The sequence below is a fragment of the Carcharodon carcharias genome, chromosome 18 (genome assembly GCF_017639515.1).
Source record: "Carcharodon carcharias isolate sCarCar2 chromosome 18, sCarCar2.pri, whole genome shotgun sequence".
Taxonomy (NCBI): Eukaryota; Metazoa; Chordata; class Chondrichthyes; order Lamniformes; family Lamnidae; genus Carcharodon; species Carcharodon carcharias.
The window spans coordinates 43,663,882-43,679,614 of record NC_054484.1 but is presented as its reverse complement, the minus strand read 5'-3'; the positions used below and the strand labels follow the sequence as shown (position 1 = coordinate 43,679,614).

General features: G+C 44.5%; 1 protein-coding gene across 1 annotated transcript in view; it reads left to right on the top strand.

Annotated features, from left to right (window-relative positions):
* stxbp5l (syntaxin binding protein 5L) overlaps positions 1-15,733 on the top strand; it is a 598,592-nt gene that overhangs the window by 166,250 nt on the left and 416,609 nt on the right. The window contains exon 5 of the mRNA XM_041210884.1: positions 6,413-6,513. Coding sequence (XP_041066818.1) covers positions 6,413-6,513 — 101 coding nt within the window. The remainder of the gene's footprint in view (positions 1-6,412; positions 6,514-15,733) is intronic.

Sequence of the window (15,733 nt, the reverse complement as noted above, 5' to 3'; positions counted from 1 at the left end):
GAGTCTGGTTAATTAGGAATTTTGGGAATTTTTATAATATTAAGTAACTAATTTTGTGTATATGTTTTATTCTTTTCTTTTGATAAATGTTTTAATTTAATTTTTTAAAATCTCTAAAGGTGTTAGTGGACTCACTACTTCTGAATTCAGTGCACAAACCTTTTAATAAATACAAATTGCAAAACCCGTAGTGATAGCATGGCCAAGTTTCCTTTGTGGATTTGGTCAGCCTGGCAAATACCATCTGCCATATCATTACAAACCAGAAAGATTTTTAAAAAATTTACATCTGTACAATCTTGAACAACGATTAAAACCTGAAGGAACGTGACTTCACACTTGTAATTCTTAATTTTCAATGCCACTGAGTATGTTTGGCAGTTATTAAGATTTATCATGTCATCAAAAGGGTGCTTAGACTGATATGGACAAGACTTGACATTCTGTAACAACTTTAGAAATACAGAAACCTCACAGTGTTCAATGCATTTCAGTAGTGAGCCATACAGTAGATGCTGTTTTTGCTAAGAGCATCTCGGACAGTACCTTCTGGATTTTCGTGTTTAACCATGCACCTGCTCTTGCTTGAAGTTGTGTAGCGCTTGTGCATAATTAATGACAAATGCCATTAGCCTTGCTAATATTTTGACAGCTATTATGGCTATTATTGCTACATTGTTTTCTTATCCTCTTTTTAAAATAAGCATGTTATTGAAGCAGCAACATTAGCAACAAGACTAAAAATCAGCTGTATTAGTCACTTGGATTGGATCATTCATGAGATTAGTCATTCAACTGTAAAAAAAGGGAAAAAAAAGTTCATCTTAGAGTTTAAAAAGGTAGCCTTTCTGTTACTTTGCAAAATCTTGAATTTAATGTAGTCTGCACTTAAATTAGTTGGGTAATGTCAGAAACCACTTCTCAAGTAATTGTCCAGAAGTATGACAAATGGCCTTATTGTCCAATTAATCAACACTGCAGGCAGGTGCAACAGCAGTGATTAACTCTCCCTTTGCAGGTATGAAATTTGGATGGGCAATGGATCAATGAAATGAGAATCGGGACACATGTATGGGGTGCAAAAAATAAAGATTCTGAAATTGTACATTTAATCGATATACATTTAAATATCTCGTGTACGATAAGATCTTTGTTATCTGGCATGTTCAGGGAATGGTGGAACCAGTTAATCAAAAATTCCAGTTAACATTACTCCAGACACAAGACCAGGCACTGTTCTGTCTTTGAGGAGGTGAGGGGAAAGAGGAAGCAGCTAGGCAGTCAAGGACTCCAGCACAACAGGGCATCACAGTAAAAAAAAACACCACAGCTGAAGACCAAGCTGACGCCACAACCTTCAGATTGGCTTTTAAAAAATACTGAGCTGTCAGTGTTTGTGCACAATAACCAAAACTGACCCAATAATTTAATAGTTTCAATGTAAAGCTGAAGAACAACTTCTGCAGATTTACAATCTACTTATTATTAGTTTTTTTTTAACAAATGCATTATCTGAACATTGAAAGTGACTGGCTTTTAAAAAAAATCGAGCTGTCAGAAATTCATGCTACTAAAGAATTCTGGTTGGCAGAGTACCAGATAACACAAAGCTTACTGTACTTTTGTTCGTGGACAGGGGGAGGGGGGAAAATTGTTTTAGTATAATGATGCATGAGCCTTTTTTGATTAAAACCTCATTTACATGTCAATCATTTCAAATAAGAATGCCTTAAGTGATGCATTAGTTACACAGTAATAAATCTGGAATCTTGCATAGGTTATAAACTGCACTTTCTTCTCATAAAATGCTTGTAAACTATGGGCAAAATGTCCCTCCCCTCGGAGGGGAAAGTGCAGGAGTGGGTGTGGGCAGGTGGCCCTCCAATTGGGGCGCGGATGCCAAATGCGGAAGTACGCTCCGATCTCCCTAAGACCTTGTGCTGCCTCAGGGGGATCGGTTTCCAAAGAGAAAAAATTTATGTTTCGCAAATTTCATTTGCCATCCATGTCCCCCCATGTGACAATGTCACGTGAGTTGGGACATGGACATAACTTTAAGTAAAAGTGAATGTTAATTTTTTAATTCAGTCATGAAACCTCATCCCGCCCGTGGATGAGGTTTCATGCTTTTTCAGGTGGCCGCTAGCACTCCCGACTTACCTGCCAACGTTCAGGTTGGACGGGCAGGCCCACTAATTGCTTTAATTGATTTTTCAATGGCCTCAATTGAGGGATTGGACTTCAGGAAGCAGGTGGGGCAGGAGGCCCCTGAGACCCAACCCATGGCCCTTGCTTCCAATCATCCCCCCCATCTCACCATGGCCCCCTCCCACATTACTAACCTGCAGCCTGGGTCCTCTACGATCCAAGGACTATCATTCCAGCAGCCGACGGGAAAATTCTTGCCTATATATTTTTGCAAATGGGCAATGTGATCTCACAAAACAGAATAAATATCAATAATGTTTTCACTTTGTGCTCAGTGTTGTTCCTTACTGGCCCTGTCCCCTTGTTTACAGGAGGAAAGAAAGACATGCAACTGTGGGTGGAATCTTATTGTGACATCGGGGGTCTTCGCTTGCTGGCTAAAGAGCCAGCAAGTGATGTGCAGTGCCTCTTTTCGGGAAGGCCTGCCAAACCACACATCAGTTAGGCAGTGGGGAAGCCATCAGTGGGCTTTCCCCTGGAATCAAGACCCCTGAGGTGGAAGGGTGGAAGTCCCCCTGGTGAGAGCTGTCAGGCACTTGAGTCCAGCAGCTCTTGCGCTCAACAGCACCACTGAGGGGGCTGCTGCTGGAATGATAGTCCTTGGATCGTAGAGGACCCAGGCTGCAGGTTAGTAATGTGGGAGGGGGCCATGGTGAGATGGGGGGGATGATTGGAAGCAAGGGCCATGGGTTGGGTCTCAGGGGCCTCCTGCCCCACCTGCTTCCTGAAGTCCAATCCCTCAATCAGGTAGCAGCCTTCACCCCTCCCTGCCCCAGAGGTGACAAGCGGCCTCACAGGTTCAGCTGTTCTGCATGCTGCATGGCAACTGGCCGGCTTGCAGCTGGGATAATCCCACCCGTGGTGGGGTGAGGCACTTAAGTGGTCATTTATTGGTGGCAGGGCAAGAAGGTCAACCATGGGTCTTCCCGCCCAGAACTTAATTTTGGTGAATGCAGAAAGGAGACAGGGTTCAGGTACACCACCACCCTGCCTAAGTAAATGCCTTTCCCGCCTCCAAGGTCACCAACGACAAGAGCAGAAAATTCCTCCCAATATCACACCTTTCCTGACCCCAGGAAGCCCATAACGCTTTGTAGTGAATACACTTCAGAAGTGTAGTCATTGATGTCATGTAAGCAGCTAGTTTCCACAAACAGCAGTGTGATAATGACTGGGTATTCTGTTTTTGTCGGTTGAGGGATAAATATGGGCCAGAATATTGAGGAGATCTCCCTGCTCTTCTTTGAAATAGTGCTGTGAGACCATTTACCACATGAGAGGAATAGCAGGCCCTTGGTTTAATGTTTGTCTACTTTTTCATCAAAATGAAGCTGAAGAAAATACTACACCATAACCATTCAGTATACATGTATTATTTTTACTGAAACATCTTGGCATTCCACTTCAGTGAATGATATAGAATAGAAGAAAGCTATTTGCTTCTGTATCTGTGACAGCTATTTGAAAGAGTTATATCATTAGCCCCATTCCCCGCCGTTCCTACATAACCCTGCAAATGTTTCTCCTTAAAATAGTTATCCAGTTCCCTTTTGAAAGTTACTATTGAATCTGGACTCCAGATTCTGGAATCCCAAGAAACAATCCTTGGGCCCCCTCCTATTTCTCATCAACATGCTGCTCCTTGATGATATAATACTGTTGGGAAATAGAGATGGTTTAAGTAAGTTATATTCGTATTTGTGGGTATTAGGAATGAGTTTTAGCTTTGAAGTTTATGTTTGATTTGTATTTCTGTATTTGTGTGCTAAGAAAAGGTCAAGTTGCGCTTTAGTTTCATTTTTAAGGTGCCTGCATTTCTAATGAGAGTTTTACGATTGTTGGAGAAGTGAAGCAAACACAAGATTAGAAAAACCTGTGCTGTTGCCTAGCAACAGGTGTCCAGAGAGGCAGATCCCCGCGCGCGCGTATACACACACACACACACACACACACACACAGGCTAAAGAAATAGCAGTTTTGAGTTCTGTTTGAAGAGAGCTGCCAGGCAGAAGCAACCTAGAAGGGACAGATAGCCAACCCAAGCTAAAGTTGGTTGGAAGTAGCTACCAGAGAGAGACTGGAGCAAAAGCAAATAGCAAATCCCAAGCTAAACAAGAAAGTCCTCAAATCCAGGGGAGTGGAACAGGAGAAAGTCCCAAGGAGACCTTCTAGTCATAGGAAGGACAGGAACCTGAAAAATGACCTGTTAAGTGAAATTAAGAGTGAGGAGCAGAGAAAGGCCCCATGCTTCAAGCTTAAAGAGATAAAGGCTTAGGAGAAGTCAGAAGGGTCCAAAGAGACAACTGGAGGTCTGTAACTCTTTGCTATGGGCATGTGAAGCAGTGGTGTACTGTTGACAGCTGAGTCACTGAGAGAGAATGCGTGGAGGAAAGCTTGAACGCATGGGGTGACCCAGGGGAGAGGAACATCGGAAGGAGAGTTCGATACCCTCGAGGTGAACTCTTGCTGAAGGCGTCTTGAGAGTAATTGTCGGTTTGGAAGAAGATTCCAAGGTGAGCTCTTGGAGAGTGGAGATTGGAAACCCTCGTGTGAAAGACTGAGTTCAGTGAGACCAATTGTGGTGTGTCCAAAGATAGGTTGCCAACTGGCTTACATGGACTCTGTACTTACTGTGAACGTTAGAGTATAAGATAGTTTTTGTAACTCGTGTTATCCTTACAAATCTGTATATATCTGTAAAGGTATAATTGTGGGTGAAAGAATATTGTAACACAGTTGATCTTTTCTTGTTAAATAAATGTTTTATTTATTTGTTAAAAGTTCGTCAGCTGACTTCTCTGACTCTGTTCATTAGCTACTCTCCATGTATCCAAACAAAAAATGAAAGTTAGAATCTATCAAGCTGGGTTCCACCCTGGGATCAGGCTTGTCCAGTTGTAATATCAGCTGGGATCGTAACAATACGAAAACATAGCATCAGTTTCCACATGTATCAGATGACACTCAGTTCTACTTCACCACCAACTCTCTTGACCCTTCCACTGTCTGTAAATTGCCATATTAATGATTCAACATCAGGTTCTTGACAAAAAGTGATATCCTCCAATTAAATAATGGGAAGACAGAAGCTATTATCTTCGATTCCTTCTACAAACTCTGTTCCCTAGTCCCGATTCCATCCCTCTCCCTGGCAACTCTGAGGCTGAACCAAGATGAACTTCTGACCACTTACCCGCACCATCATTATGAATATTTTCACCTCCCTATCATTGCCACTCTTGCCTCTATTCAGAACATCTGTTGCTGAAACCCTCATCCATGTCTTTGTTATCTCTAAACTTGATTATTCCAACATATTTCTGGCTGGTCTCTTACATTTCTCCCATCTGTAAACTTGAAATCATCCCAAACTCTGCTGCTTGTGTCCAAACTCAGACCAAGTCCTGTTAACTCGTCACCCCTGTGCTTGGTGACCCATATTGGCTCCCAGTTAAGCAACGCCTTGATTTTAAAATTCTCATCCTTGTTTTCAAATCCCTGCACAGCCTTGCCCTTCCCTACCTCTGTAATCTCCTACAGCCACACAACCCTCTGATATATCTATAACCCTCTAAGATATCTGCACTCCCCGGCTTCTGTTCTCTTCAGCATCTCCAATTTTAATTGCTCCTCCACTGGTGACTGTTTTTTCAGCTGCCAAGGCCCTAAGCTCTGGAATTCCCTCCCTAAACTTCTCTGCCTTTCTTCCACTTTTTCCTCTCTTAAGATGTCCTTAAAACTTGCCTCTTTCATCAAGCTTTTGTTCATCTGCCCAAATATCTCTTAATATGAATTGGTATCAAATTTTGCTTTATAATGCACCTATGATGTGCTGTGGAATGTTTTACTACTTTAAAGGCAGTATATAAATACTGTTATTATTGAAACTACTTTCCACCCTTTCAGAAGATCACGCTTGCAGTGTAAAGAAAATGTTTCCTGATGTCAACTCTTGTTATTTTGCAATTGTCTTTTGCTTTGCATTTACTGATCTTTCTGCCACTGGAAACAGTTTCTCCTTATTTCCTTTATCCTTCATAATTTTAACCTGCATCAAATCTCTCCATCACCTCCTCTGCTCTTAGAACATCCTCAGCTTCTTTGAGCTCTCCATGCAATTGAAGCAATTTCAATGGACTATTATTCCATGGAGAGTAAGAATAATTTGAGCATTCATGAGATTTATTTTTTCATATCTCTGCAGGGAGCTTTAGTAAGTGCTTGTGCAGATGGCATACTTCATTTATGGAATCTTCGACAAAAGCGTCCAGCAATCCTTCATTCACTCAAATTCAATCGAGAAAGGTAAGAGGTCATTCTTATTGCTATTTTTCTGAAGTGGTGTGACAAGTAAATTTTAAATGTAGTGTCTGATATACAAACATATCTTGATTCATAGTTTGTGGTTTATTGACATGATCATGTTCATCTGACTATATTCGGAAGCTTTTTGTCATAAAATCAGATTAATGCATATGTGACTTCCTTTCCATAACGAGACTAACATATTAATTATTTGCATGCTGCCATCAGCCTGGCTACTCCTTAACGCTATTCCTACATATTAAAGTTTTAATTTGTGTCCTACTGCTTTTCCTTTTCCATTTTGCTCCGTTTTTCAGAGCAGTGATATTAGCAGTCCTTCAGTACATTGCTCAAGTGGCTGCTGTTAGGAAATAGAGAGTTTAAGTTAGTTTCTTTGTATTTGTGGGTGTTAGGAATGAGTTTTAGCTTTAATGTTTAAGTTTGATTCGTATTTCTGTATTTGTGTGTTAAGAAAAGAAATTGAGTTTTAGTTTCACTTTAAGAGGTGCCTGCATTCTAATGAGACTTTGACCACCTTTAAAGGGAATAAAGCAAACAAGAGCAAAAAAATAAATAAAAATACCTGGAAAAACTCAGCAGGTCTGGCAGCACGTGTGGAGAGGAACACAGTTAACGTTTCGAGTCCATATGACTCTTCAACAGAACTAAGGAAAAACAGAAAAGAGATGAAATATAAGCTGGTTTAAGGTGGGGGGGGAGGGGGGAGGGGGGACACAAGTAGAGCTGGATAGAGGGCCAGTGTTAGGTGGAGATAGCCGAAAGATATCGTAGACAAAAGGACAAAGAGGTGTTGAAGGTGGTGATATTATCTAAGGAATGTGCTAATTAAGAGTAGAAAGCAGGACAAGCAAGGTACAGATAGCCCTAGTGGGGGTGGGGTGAAGGGAAGGGATCGAAAAAGGCTAAAAGGCAGAGATAAAACAATGGATGGAAATACATTTAAAAATAATGGAAATAGATGGGAAAAGAAAAATCTATATAAATTATTGGGGAAAAAAAGGGGGGATCGGAAAGGGGGTGGGGATGGAGGAGAGAGTTCATGATCTAAAATTGTGGAACTCAATATTCAGTCCAGAAAGTGCCTAGTTGGAAGATGAGGTGCTGTTCCTCCAGTTTACGTTGAGCTTCACTGGAACAATGCAGCAGGCCAAGGATGGACATGTGGGCACGAGAGCAGGGTGGAGTGTTGAAATGGCAAGCAACAGGGAGGTCTGGGTCATGCTTGCGGACGGACCGAAGGTGTTCGGCAAAGCGGTCACCCAGTCTGCGTTTGGTCTTTCAAATGTAGAGGAAACCGCATTGGGAGCAACAAATGCAGTAGATTAAATTGAGGGAAGTGCAAGTGAAATGCTGCTTTACTTGAAAGGAGTGTCTGGGCCCTTGAACGGTGAGGAGAGGGGAAGTAAAGGAGCAGGTGTTGCATCTTCTGCGGTCGCATGGGAAGGTTGCCGTGGGAGGGGGTTGATGTGTAGGGGGTGATGGAGGAGTGGACCAGGGTGTCCCGGAGGGAACGATCCCTGCGGAATGCCGCCGGGGAGTGAAGGGAAGATGTGTTTGATGGTGACATCATGCTAGAGTTGGCGGAAATGGCAGAAAATGATCCTTTGAATGCGGTGGGTGGGGTGATAAGTGAGGACAACAAGGACCCTATCATGTTTCTGGGAGGGAGAGGAAGGTGTGAGGGCAGATGCGCGGGAGATGGGCCGGACACGGTTGAGGGCCCTGTCAACCACCGTGGATGGAAAACCTCGGTTAAGGAAGAAGGAAGACATGTCAGAGGAACTGTTTTTGAAAGAGGCATCATCAGAACAGATGTGATGGAGGCGAAGGAACTGAGAGAATGGGATGGAGTCCTTACAGGAAGCGTGGTGTGAGGAGCTGTAGTCGAGGTAGCTGTGGGAGTCGGTAGGCTTGTAATGAATATTGGTGGACAGTCTATCACCAGAAATTGAGACTGAAAGGTCAAGGAAGGGAAGGGAAGTGTCAGAGATGGACCATGTGAAAATGATGGCGGGGTGGAAATTGGAAGCAAAATTAATTTTTCCAGGTCCAGACGAGAGCGTGAAGCAGCACCGAAGCAATCATCAATGTACCGGAGAAAGAGTTGTGGGAGGGGGCTGGAGTAGGACTGGAACAAAGAATGTTCCACGTACCCCATAAAGAGACAGGCATAACTGGGGCCCATGCGGATACCCATAGCCACACGTTTTCTTTGGAGGAAGCCAGAGGAGTTTAAGAAGAAACTGTTCAGTGTGAGAACGAGTAGCCAGACAGAGGAGAGTAGTGGTGGATGGGGATTGTTCAGGCCTCTGTTCGAGGAAGAGGATGGAGGTGTAGAGGGATTGGACATCCATGGTGAAGAGAAGGCAGTTGGGGCCAGGGAACTGGAAATTGTTGATGTGATGTAGGGTGTTAGAGGAATCACGGATGTAGGTGGGAAGGGACTGGACAAGGGGAGAGAGAATGGAGTCAAGATAGCAAGAAATGAGTTCTGTGGGGCAGGAACAGGCTGAAGTATCTGTCTGCCGGGACAGTCCTGTTTGTGGATTTTGGGTAGGAGGTAGAAGCGGGCCATCCAAGGTTGGGAGACTGAGGTTGGAAGCAGTGGAAGGAAGATCTCCAGAGGAGATGAGGTCAGTAACAGTCCTGGAAACAATGGCTTGATGTTCAGTGGCCGGGTCATGGTCCGGGGGAGGTAGGAGGAAGTGTCTGTGAGTTGACGCTCAGCATCTGCGAGGTAGAGGTCAGTGCACCAGACAACAACAACTACCCTTGACAGCAGGTTTGATGACAATATCAGGGTTGGACCTGAGAGAATGGAGTGCAGCAAGTTCAGAGAGAGACAGGTTAGAGTGGGTGAGAGGAGCAGAGAAATTGAGACAACTAATATCACGCTGACAGTTCTCAATGAAAAGATCAAGAGAAGGTAAGAATCCAGAGGGAGGGTTCCAGGTGGAGGGAGAATATTGGAGGCGGGTAAAAGGATCCATTGAACGGGGAGAGGACTCCTGCCCAAAGAAGTGAGCACGGAGATGAAGGCGGCGGAAGAAGAGTTCAGCATCGTGCCGAGCCCAAAATTCATTGAGATGAGGGGGCAAGGGTATGAAACTAAGTCCTTTGCTGAGCACTGAACGTTCAGCATCGGAGAGAGGAAGATCAGGGGGTCTGGTGAATACATGGCCGGGGTTGGGATTGGAAGACGGGTTGGGGACAGGCAGGGGTGAAGGGTCCTGGATGGGTGTTGGTATCGATGAGTTGTTGGAACTTGCGTTCCTTTGCACCTGAAAGAAAGAGACAACGTTTCTTGTTGAGGCATTGGATGAGACGAAGAATAAAATGAAACTGGGGGCACGCGCATCTTAGAAATAGGGTGCGGTGGTGCTGCTGGAGGGAGAGGTCGAGTGTGTTCATATGGTGGTGCATGGCACTGAGTGTGGATCTCAGAATGCGACGAGAACAGCAGTCCGAGGAGCATTGTATGTCCCGGAGATACCTGTAATCCTGGGTGGGTTCGAAACATGAGGGATGGAACTTCAGTTGAAACCCACGTGGGGTAAGTCGGAGACGGAGACAGTCACTGAGGAAGGAAATATGGCTGTGAAAGCAGGTTTTAGTTAACACCTTGTCAAACACCAGGAGAGAAATGGAAAACAATGAAGGTGAACAAGGCAAAAGAGAGATATGGAAATCCTGTCGGAAAGAAGAGCAATACTTCTTCAAGGTAGACATTCCTTGAAGAGAAGTGGCAGTCAATTCTTGTGTTGTTGCCTAACAACAGGGGTCCAGAGAGGGAGGCCCCAATCATGTGCTCACACAGAGAAACTGAAAACATTTTGAGTTCAGTTGGTCATTTTGCTGTTAAGCCTCTCTCTGCTGACATATTAGCAGACTACTGAGGGGAATAAGTCTATGAACCTTAGATGAGTTGCTCTAAGTTAGAGTAACAGTGAATGTCAAATGAGTTCTGGATCTCAAGGGAGATACCAAGTTGTCAGCAGTCTTCTAGGAGAGGGAACTGCAGAGAAAATAGATTTCCCAAAAGAACTGCAAGGTCCCAAAGCCAAAGAGCGAGACAGAAAGGAGGGGTCCCTAGAAGACCTTCAAGTCAAAGGAAGTACAGGAGTCTGGAAAAGGTCCTGTTCTGTGGAAGTAGAAGTAAGGAGCAGAGAGGAAGGCTCCAAGCTTAAAGGGAGAAAGCTGCAGGAAGCAGATTTAAAGCAATATAGGAACGGAAGAAGCCAGAAGTTCCAAAGGGACAGCTGAAGGTCAGTAACTCTTTACTATGGGCACGTGAAGCAGTGGTGTTCTGATGCAATGGCTATCAGTGAGAGAGAGTGCATGGAAGAGAGCTTGAATGCATGTGATGATCCAGGGGAGAGGAACAACAGAAGGAGAGTTTGAAACCCTGGAGGTGGACACTTGTGGAAGGCATTTGAGAGAAAGTGTCGGTTTGGGAGAAGATTCCAAAGCGAGCTCTTGGAGAGTGGAGATTGGACACCCTCGTGTGAATGACGGAGTTCGGTGAGACCAGTTGGCTGATGGTGTGACAAGCATCTGGGGTGGAGTTGAAGAGAGATAAGTAGCATCTATCTAGAATGGCATTTGTCACTTGGTTTCAGAGTGTGGTGTACCTTACCACAAGTCACCAGTTGGTTTAGATGGACTGTGTACTCACTATGAACATTAGAGCATAAGATAATTTTTGTAAGTTGTGTTATCCTTACAAGTCTGTATGGTTTGTAACTTCTGAGCTACCCAGCGTCGGATTTGGGGGGCACCCCAGAGATGCGCTGGGGAATCCCTCTGGGAAGTTCCCAGGTAAGGGCCTGCATGGCAATTGCCTAAAAGTGCACACTTCCTCTGGACAATTGTCTGGACATTTGAAAATGCGGTTTAAATTGCTAACTTCGGATGGTTCCGCCGGAGTTATACCAATAGTTACTCAGAAAAAGTTAGAAAAATTAAAACCTCTTCTAACTTATGAGTAACTATTATGAAGACCCAGACTGACCCCAGGGACTCTGACAGACCCCATCCCCAACCACCAAATCTTACCCCCCCCGCCTCCCACTACTGACCTCCAACACCCTCCAATCCCCACCTCCTAACTCCGATACCTCCACACCTCCGACCCCCAACACCTTCCACCCCCAACCTCCGACACCCCTCAACCTCTGATACTACCCCCCGCCCCCGACCTCTGCACCCAGCCCCCCCTCCACCGACCTCTGCACCCACCGCCCCCCCCCACCCACGACCTCTGACACTCCCCACCCTCGACTTCTGACACCCCCCATTCCCCCCCGACCTCCGTCACCCCCCATCCTAACCCCCCCAACAAATCCTCCCTGGACACCCCCGCCCCACAAGTTCTATGTACTTACCTTAGACACTCACCTTCTTCCTGGCCTTTAAATTTCCGCAAGTGCTGTAAAAAAGGAGGTACAGCCTCCTTGAATACGTTGCAGCTACACTTCGCTGGGGCCTGCGAGGAGTCTTTCAATGCAGGCCCCAAGCAGCTCCGGTGAATGGAAGTGGTGACATAATTTTCGAGACCAGGTAAGTAGGTATTTATTTCTTCTAATTCCTGCGGGCCAACACTTTCCGGTGCTTGTCGGAGATTACAGCCCTGTATATCTGTAAAGGTATAGTTGTGGGTGAAGGAGTATCGTTATTTGGTTTATCTTTTCTTGTTTTATTATTTTGTTAAAAGTTCATCAGCAGACTTCTGTGACTCTATTCAGGTCCACTCTCCATGTATCTAAACAAAAAAATTAAAGTTGGGATCTATCAAGCTGGGTTCCTCCTTGGGATTTGGCTTGTCCAGTAGTTACATCAGCTGGGATCCTAAAACTGTTCTTCGTGTAAGTCGAGGCAGTGAGTGTTGATGGGTGATATAATCATGAGGAGCATTACAGTTGAGTCTGATTTTGTGCTACACACTTTGCAGCAGGGTCCTTGTTTAAGCATCAGGGGCAGGATTCCCACACTGATGTAGCTGTGACTGTGGCCAGGCCCCTAAATCTACACAAGGTAGCATTGCTTAAGGAGGAGAGAAACACTTCTATAATTCTTCTAGAAGGAATTTGATAAAGTGTCACATCAAAGGTTATTAAGGTTATTGCAGAAAATAAAAATTCATGGTATAGTGGGTAACATATTGGCATGGATAGAAGATTGGCTGGCTAACAGGAAGCAGAGAGTAGGCACAGATGGGTATTTTTCAGTTTGGCAAGATGTAATGAGTGGTGTGCCACAGGGATCAGTGCTGGGACCTCAACTTTTTACAATTTATATAGATGACTTGGATAAAGGGATGGACAGGATAGTTGCCAAATTTGCTGATGACACAAAGATAGTAGGAAAGTAAGTTGTGAAGAGGACATAAGGAGGCTACAAAAAGGTATAGATCGGTTAAGTGAGTGGGAAAAGATCCGGCAAATGGAGTATAATGTGGGAAAATGTGAAATTGTCCATTTTGGCTGGAAGAATAAAAGATAAGCATATTAGCTAAACAGTGAGAAATTGCAGAGCTGAGATGCAGAGAGATCTGGGTGTCTTACTGCATGAATCACAAAAGGCTAGTAAGCAAGTACAGCAAGTAATTAGGAACGCTAATAGAATGTTATCATTTATTGCAAGGGGAATTGAATATAAAAGTAGGGAGGTTATGCTTCAGTTATACAGAACACTAGTGAGACCACATTTGGAGCACTGTGTACAGTATTGGTCACCTTATTTAAGGAAGGATGTAAATGCATTGGAAGCAGGTCAGAAAAGGCTTACCAGACTAATACCTGGAATGGGTGGGTTGTCTTATGGGGAAAGGTTGGGCAGACGAGGCTTGTATCCGCTGGAGTTTAGAAGAGTAAGAAGCGATTTGATTGGAACATATAAGACCCTAAGGGGTCTTGATATGGAGAGGATGTTTCTTCTAGTGGGAGAATCTAGAACTAGGGGTCACTGTTTAAAAATAAGGGGTCGCCTATTTATAACGGAGATAAGGTGAAATATTTTCTCTCTGAGGGCTGTGAGTCTTTGCAACTCTCTTCCTGAAAAGGTAGTGGAAGCAGAGTCTTTGAATATTTTTAAGGCAGAGGTGGATAGATTCTTGATGTAAGGGGGGTTATAGGTTATTGGGGGTCGGTGGAATGCAGATTTGAGGTTACGATCAGATGATCTTATTAAATGGCGGAGCAGGCTCGAGGGGCCGAATGACCTACTTCTCCTTGTTCGTATGCAGATAAATCAATGCCAGCCTCATCTAACCTTAAGGACACTGCTGCTCTGTTTTTTTTAAAGTTAAAGTTCTGCTTTAACTTTAAAGTTTAGTACAGATATTTGAACAAGTGTGGCATCAGCAGATGCTGCTTTGAAGGCAAAGCAAGGAATTGGTAGCTTGCCGCCATGGTTATCAACTAGTTGGTTCCTTCAGATTCATGATATCTCTTTGCTTTTACAAAGCATCTAAATATGTAAATGCAGTGATTTTTTTTGATTCTCCATTGCAACTAAATAGGATTAAGAAATGCTAAACCTTCTGATTATTGAGTACGGACCAGTTATCTTCATGTACTAAATGCTCAGTAGAATCCATTTAAACCGTCATGAAAAAGCAGCATCAAAATTTATCCATTGCCATTGCACAATCTGCAACTTTCTTGGTCCCCTTTTCAGAAATGTATGATCTAGCAACAACAGGAGCTGTGACTTTTGAAATTTGTGACCAGTCCCTTTAGTTTTAATGGAATATTAAAACTGTTCTCCGTAGAAGACTACCATTGAGTTAATGAGACCATATCTAAGCCAGCTGTCTCATGTGACCAATGTGAACCGCCTCTACAGTGCGCAGAACTATTGTATCATAGTATGATACAGCACGGAAGGAGGCCACTTGGTCCATTGTGCCTGGGCCAGATAAATGCCTATAAGTAAAGATTTTTTGCTGCTCTGTTACTGCTCTGTCATGTTTCTGGAGAAACAGAAATGCTTCATAGCCAGAAATGCAACCACTGTGTTCTTGGATGAGGTACCGTTTTATAGTTACATGCACAGTATTAAGTCATTAAAATTTACATTGCATTTATGATTCTCTTCTGCTAACCCTCAGTGTCTGTTTTATTTTGGTATTAATTGTTAGTTGTCATTGGGCCATAACTTACTCATAGTGGCAATCAGTGTCTGATTGCTGCTCCGTGCCCAATTACTTCCTCTAAATTTCTTCAGTGTCTGTCTCGCCCGACCTTCCAACTCAGGCCAGGCGAAATCCAGGCAGCGTAGATGTCTCCAAGGCCCAGCGTTGCAGTCCAACTCTGTTAGACTGAAGAAGGACACAGTCCCTTTTTTACAGCGCTAGCTGCCATAAACCAGGAAAGTTTAAAGGTCTGATTGAAATTGACATGTCAGGGAGAAGGTAAGCGACTAAAGTAGGATTTGGGAGGCGGCAGGTGGGGGGTTGTTGGAAATGGAGGTTGAAGGGTTTGGTGGGGGGAAGGTCAGACATTAGGGGGAGTGAGGGTACCAGAGGTTTGGGGGATGGGGGTTGGGACATTGGGTGGGGGTGTGGGTAACAGCATTGGAGAGGGATGGGGGGATCCGACTTTGGGTGCTGGTGGGAGGGGGTCAGACATCAGGATGGGTGTGGGGGTGCCGACATCGGAGGAAGAAGTGGAGGGGCTTCGATATAGGGGGAGATGTCGGACATTGGGGAGGGTGGGGAGGTTTGGACATCGGAGGGGGATAGGGGGTGTTCTGACATTGGAGGGGTGTTGTCGGCAGTTGGGAAGGGGGCCTGGATGACGGGGTGCCGGAAGAGGTGGGATCGAATTGGGTCGGGTCAGGGGAAATCGCATGGGAAGTTCGGGGAGATGGGGAATACAGTGTGGGGGTGGGGTATTCAAGGGGTGGGGGAAGACCTCTGAGGAGCCTGGGTGTGTGGGGCATCCCCTGTGGGGTCGGCGGTGTGGGGCCAGTCTGTGTCTTTACGATAGTTATCCAGAAGTTAAAAGAGGTTTTAATTCTTCTAACTTCTTCTGAGTAACAATTTGTCCAATGCAGCCGGAACCATCCAATGTTTGTGATTCAAATCACATTTCGGATGGTACCCAGAGCAGGGCAATTGCCCAGAGGAAGTTTGCAATTCTGGGCATTTACCGTGCAGATCTTGACCTTTGACGTTCTGAGAGGGGTTCCCCAGCGC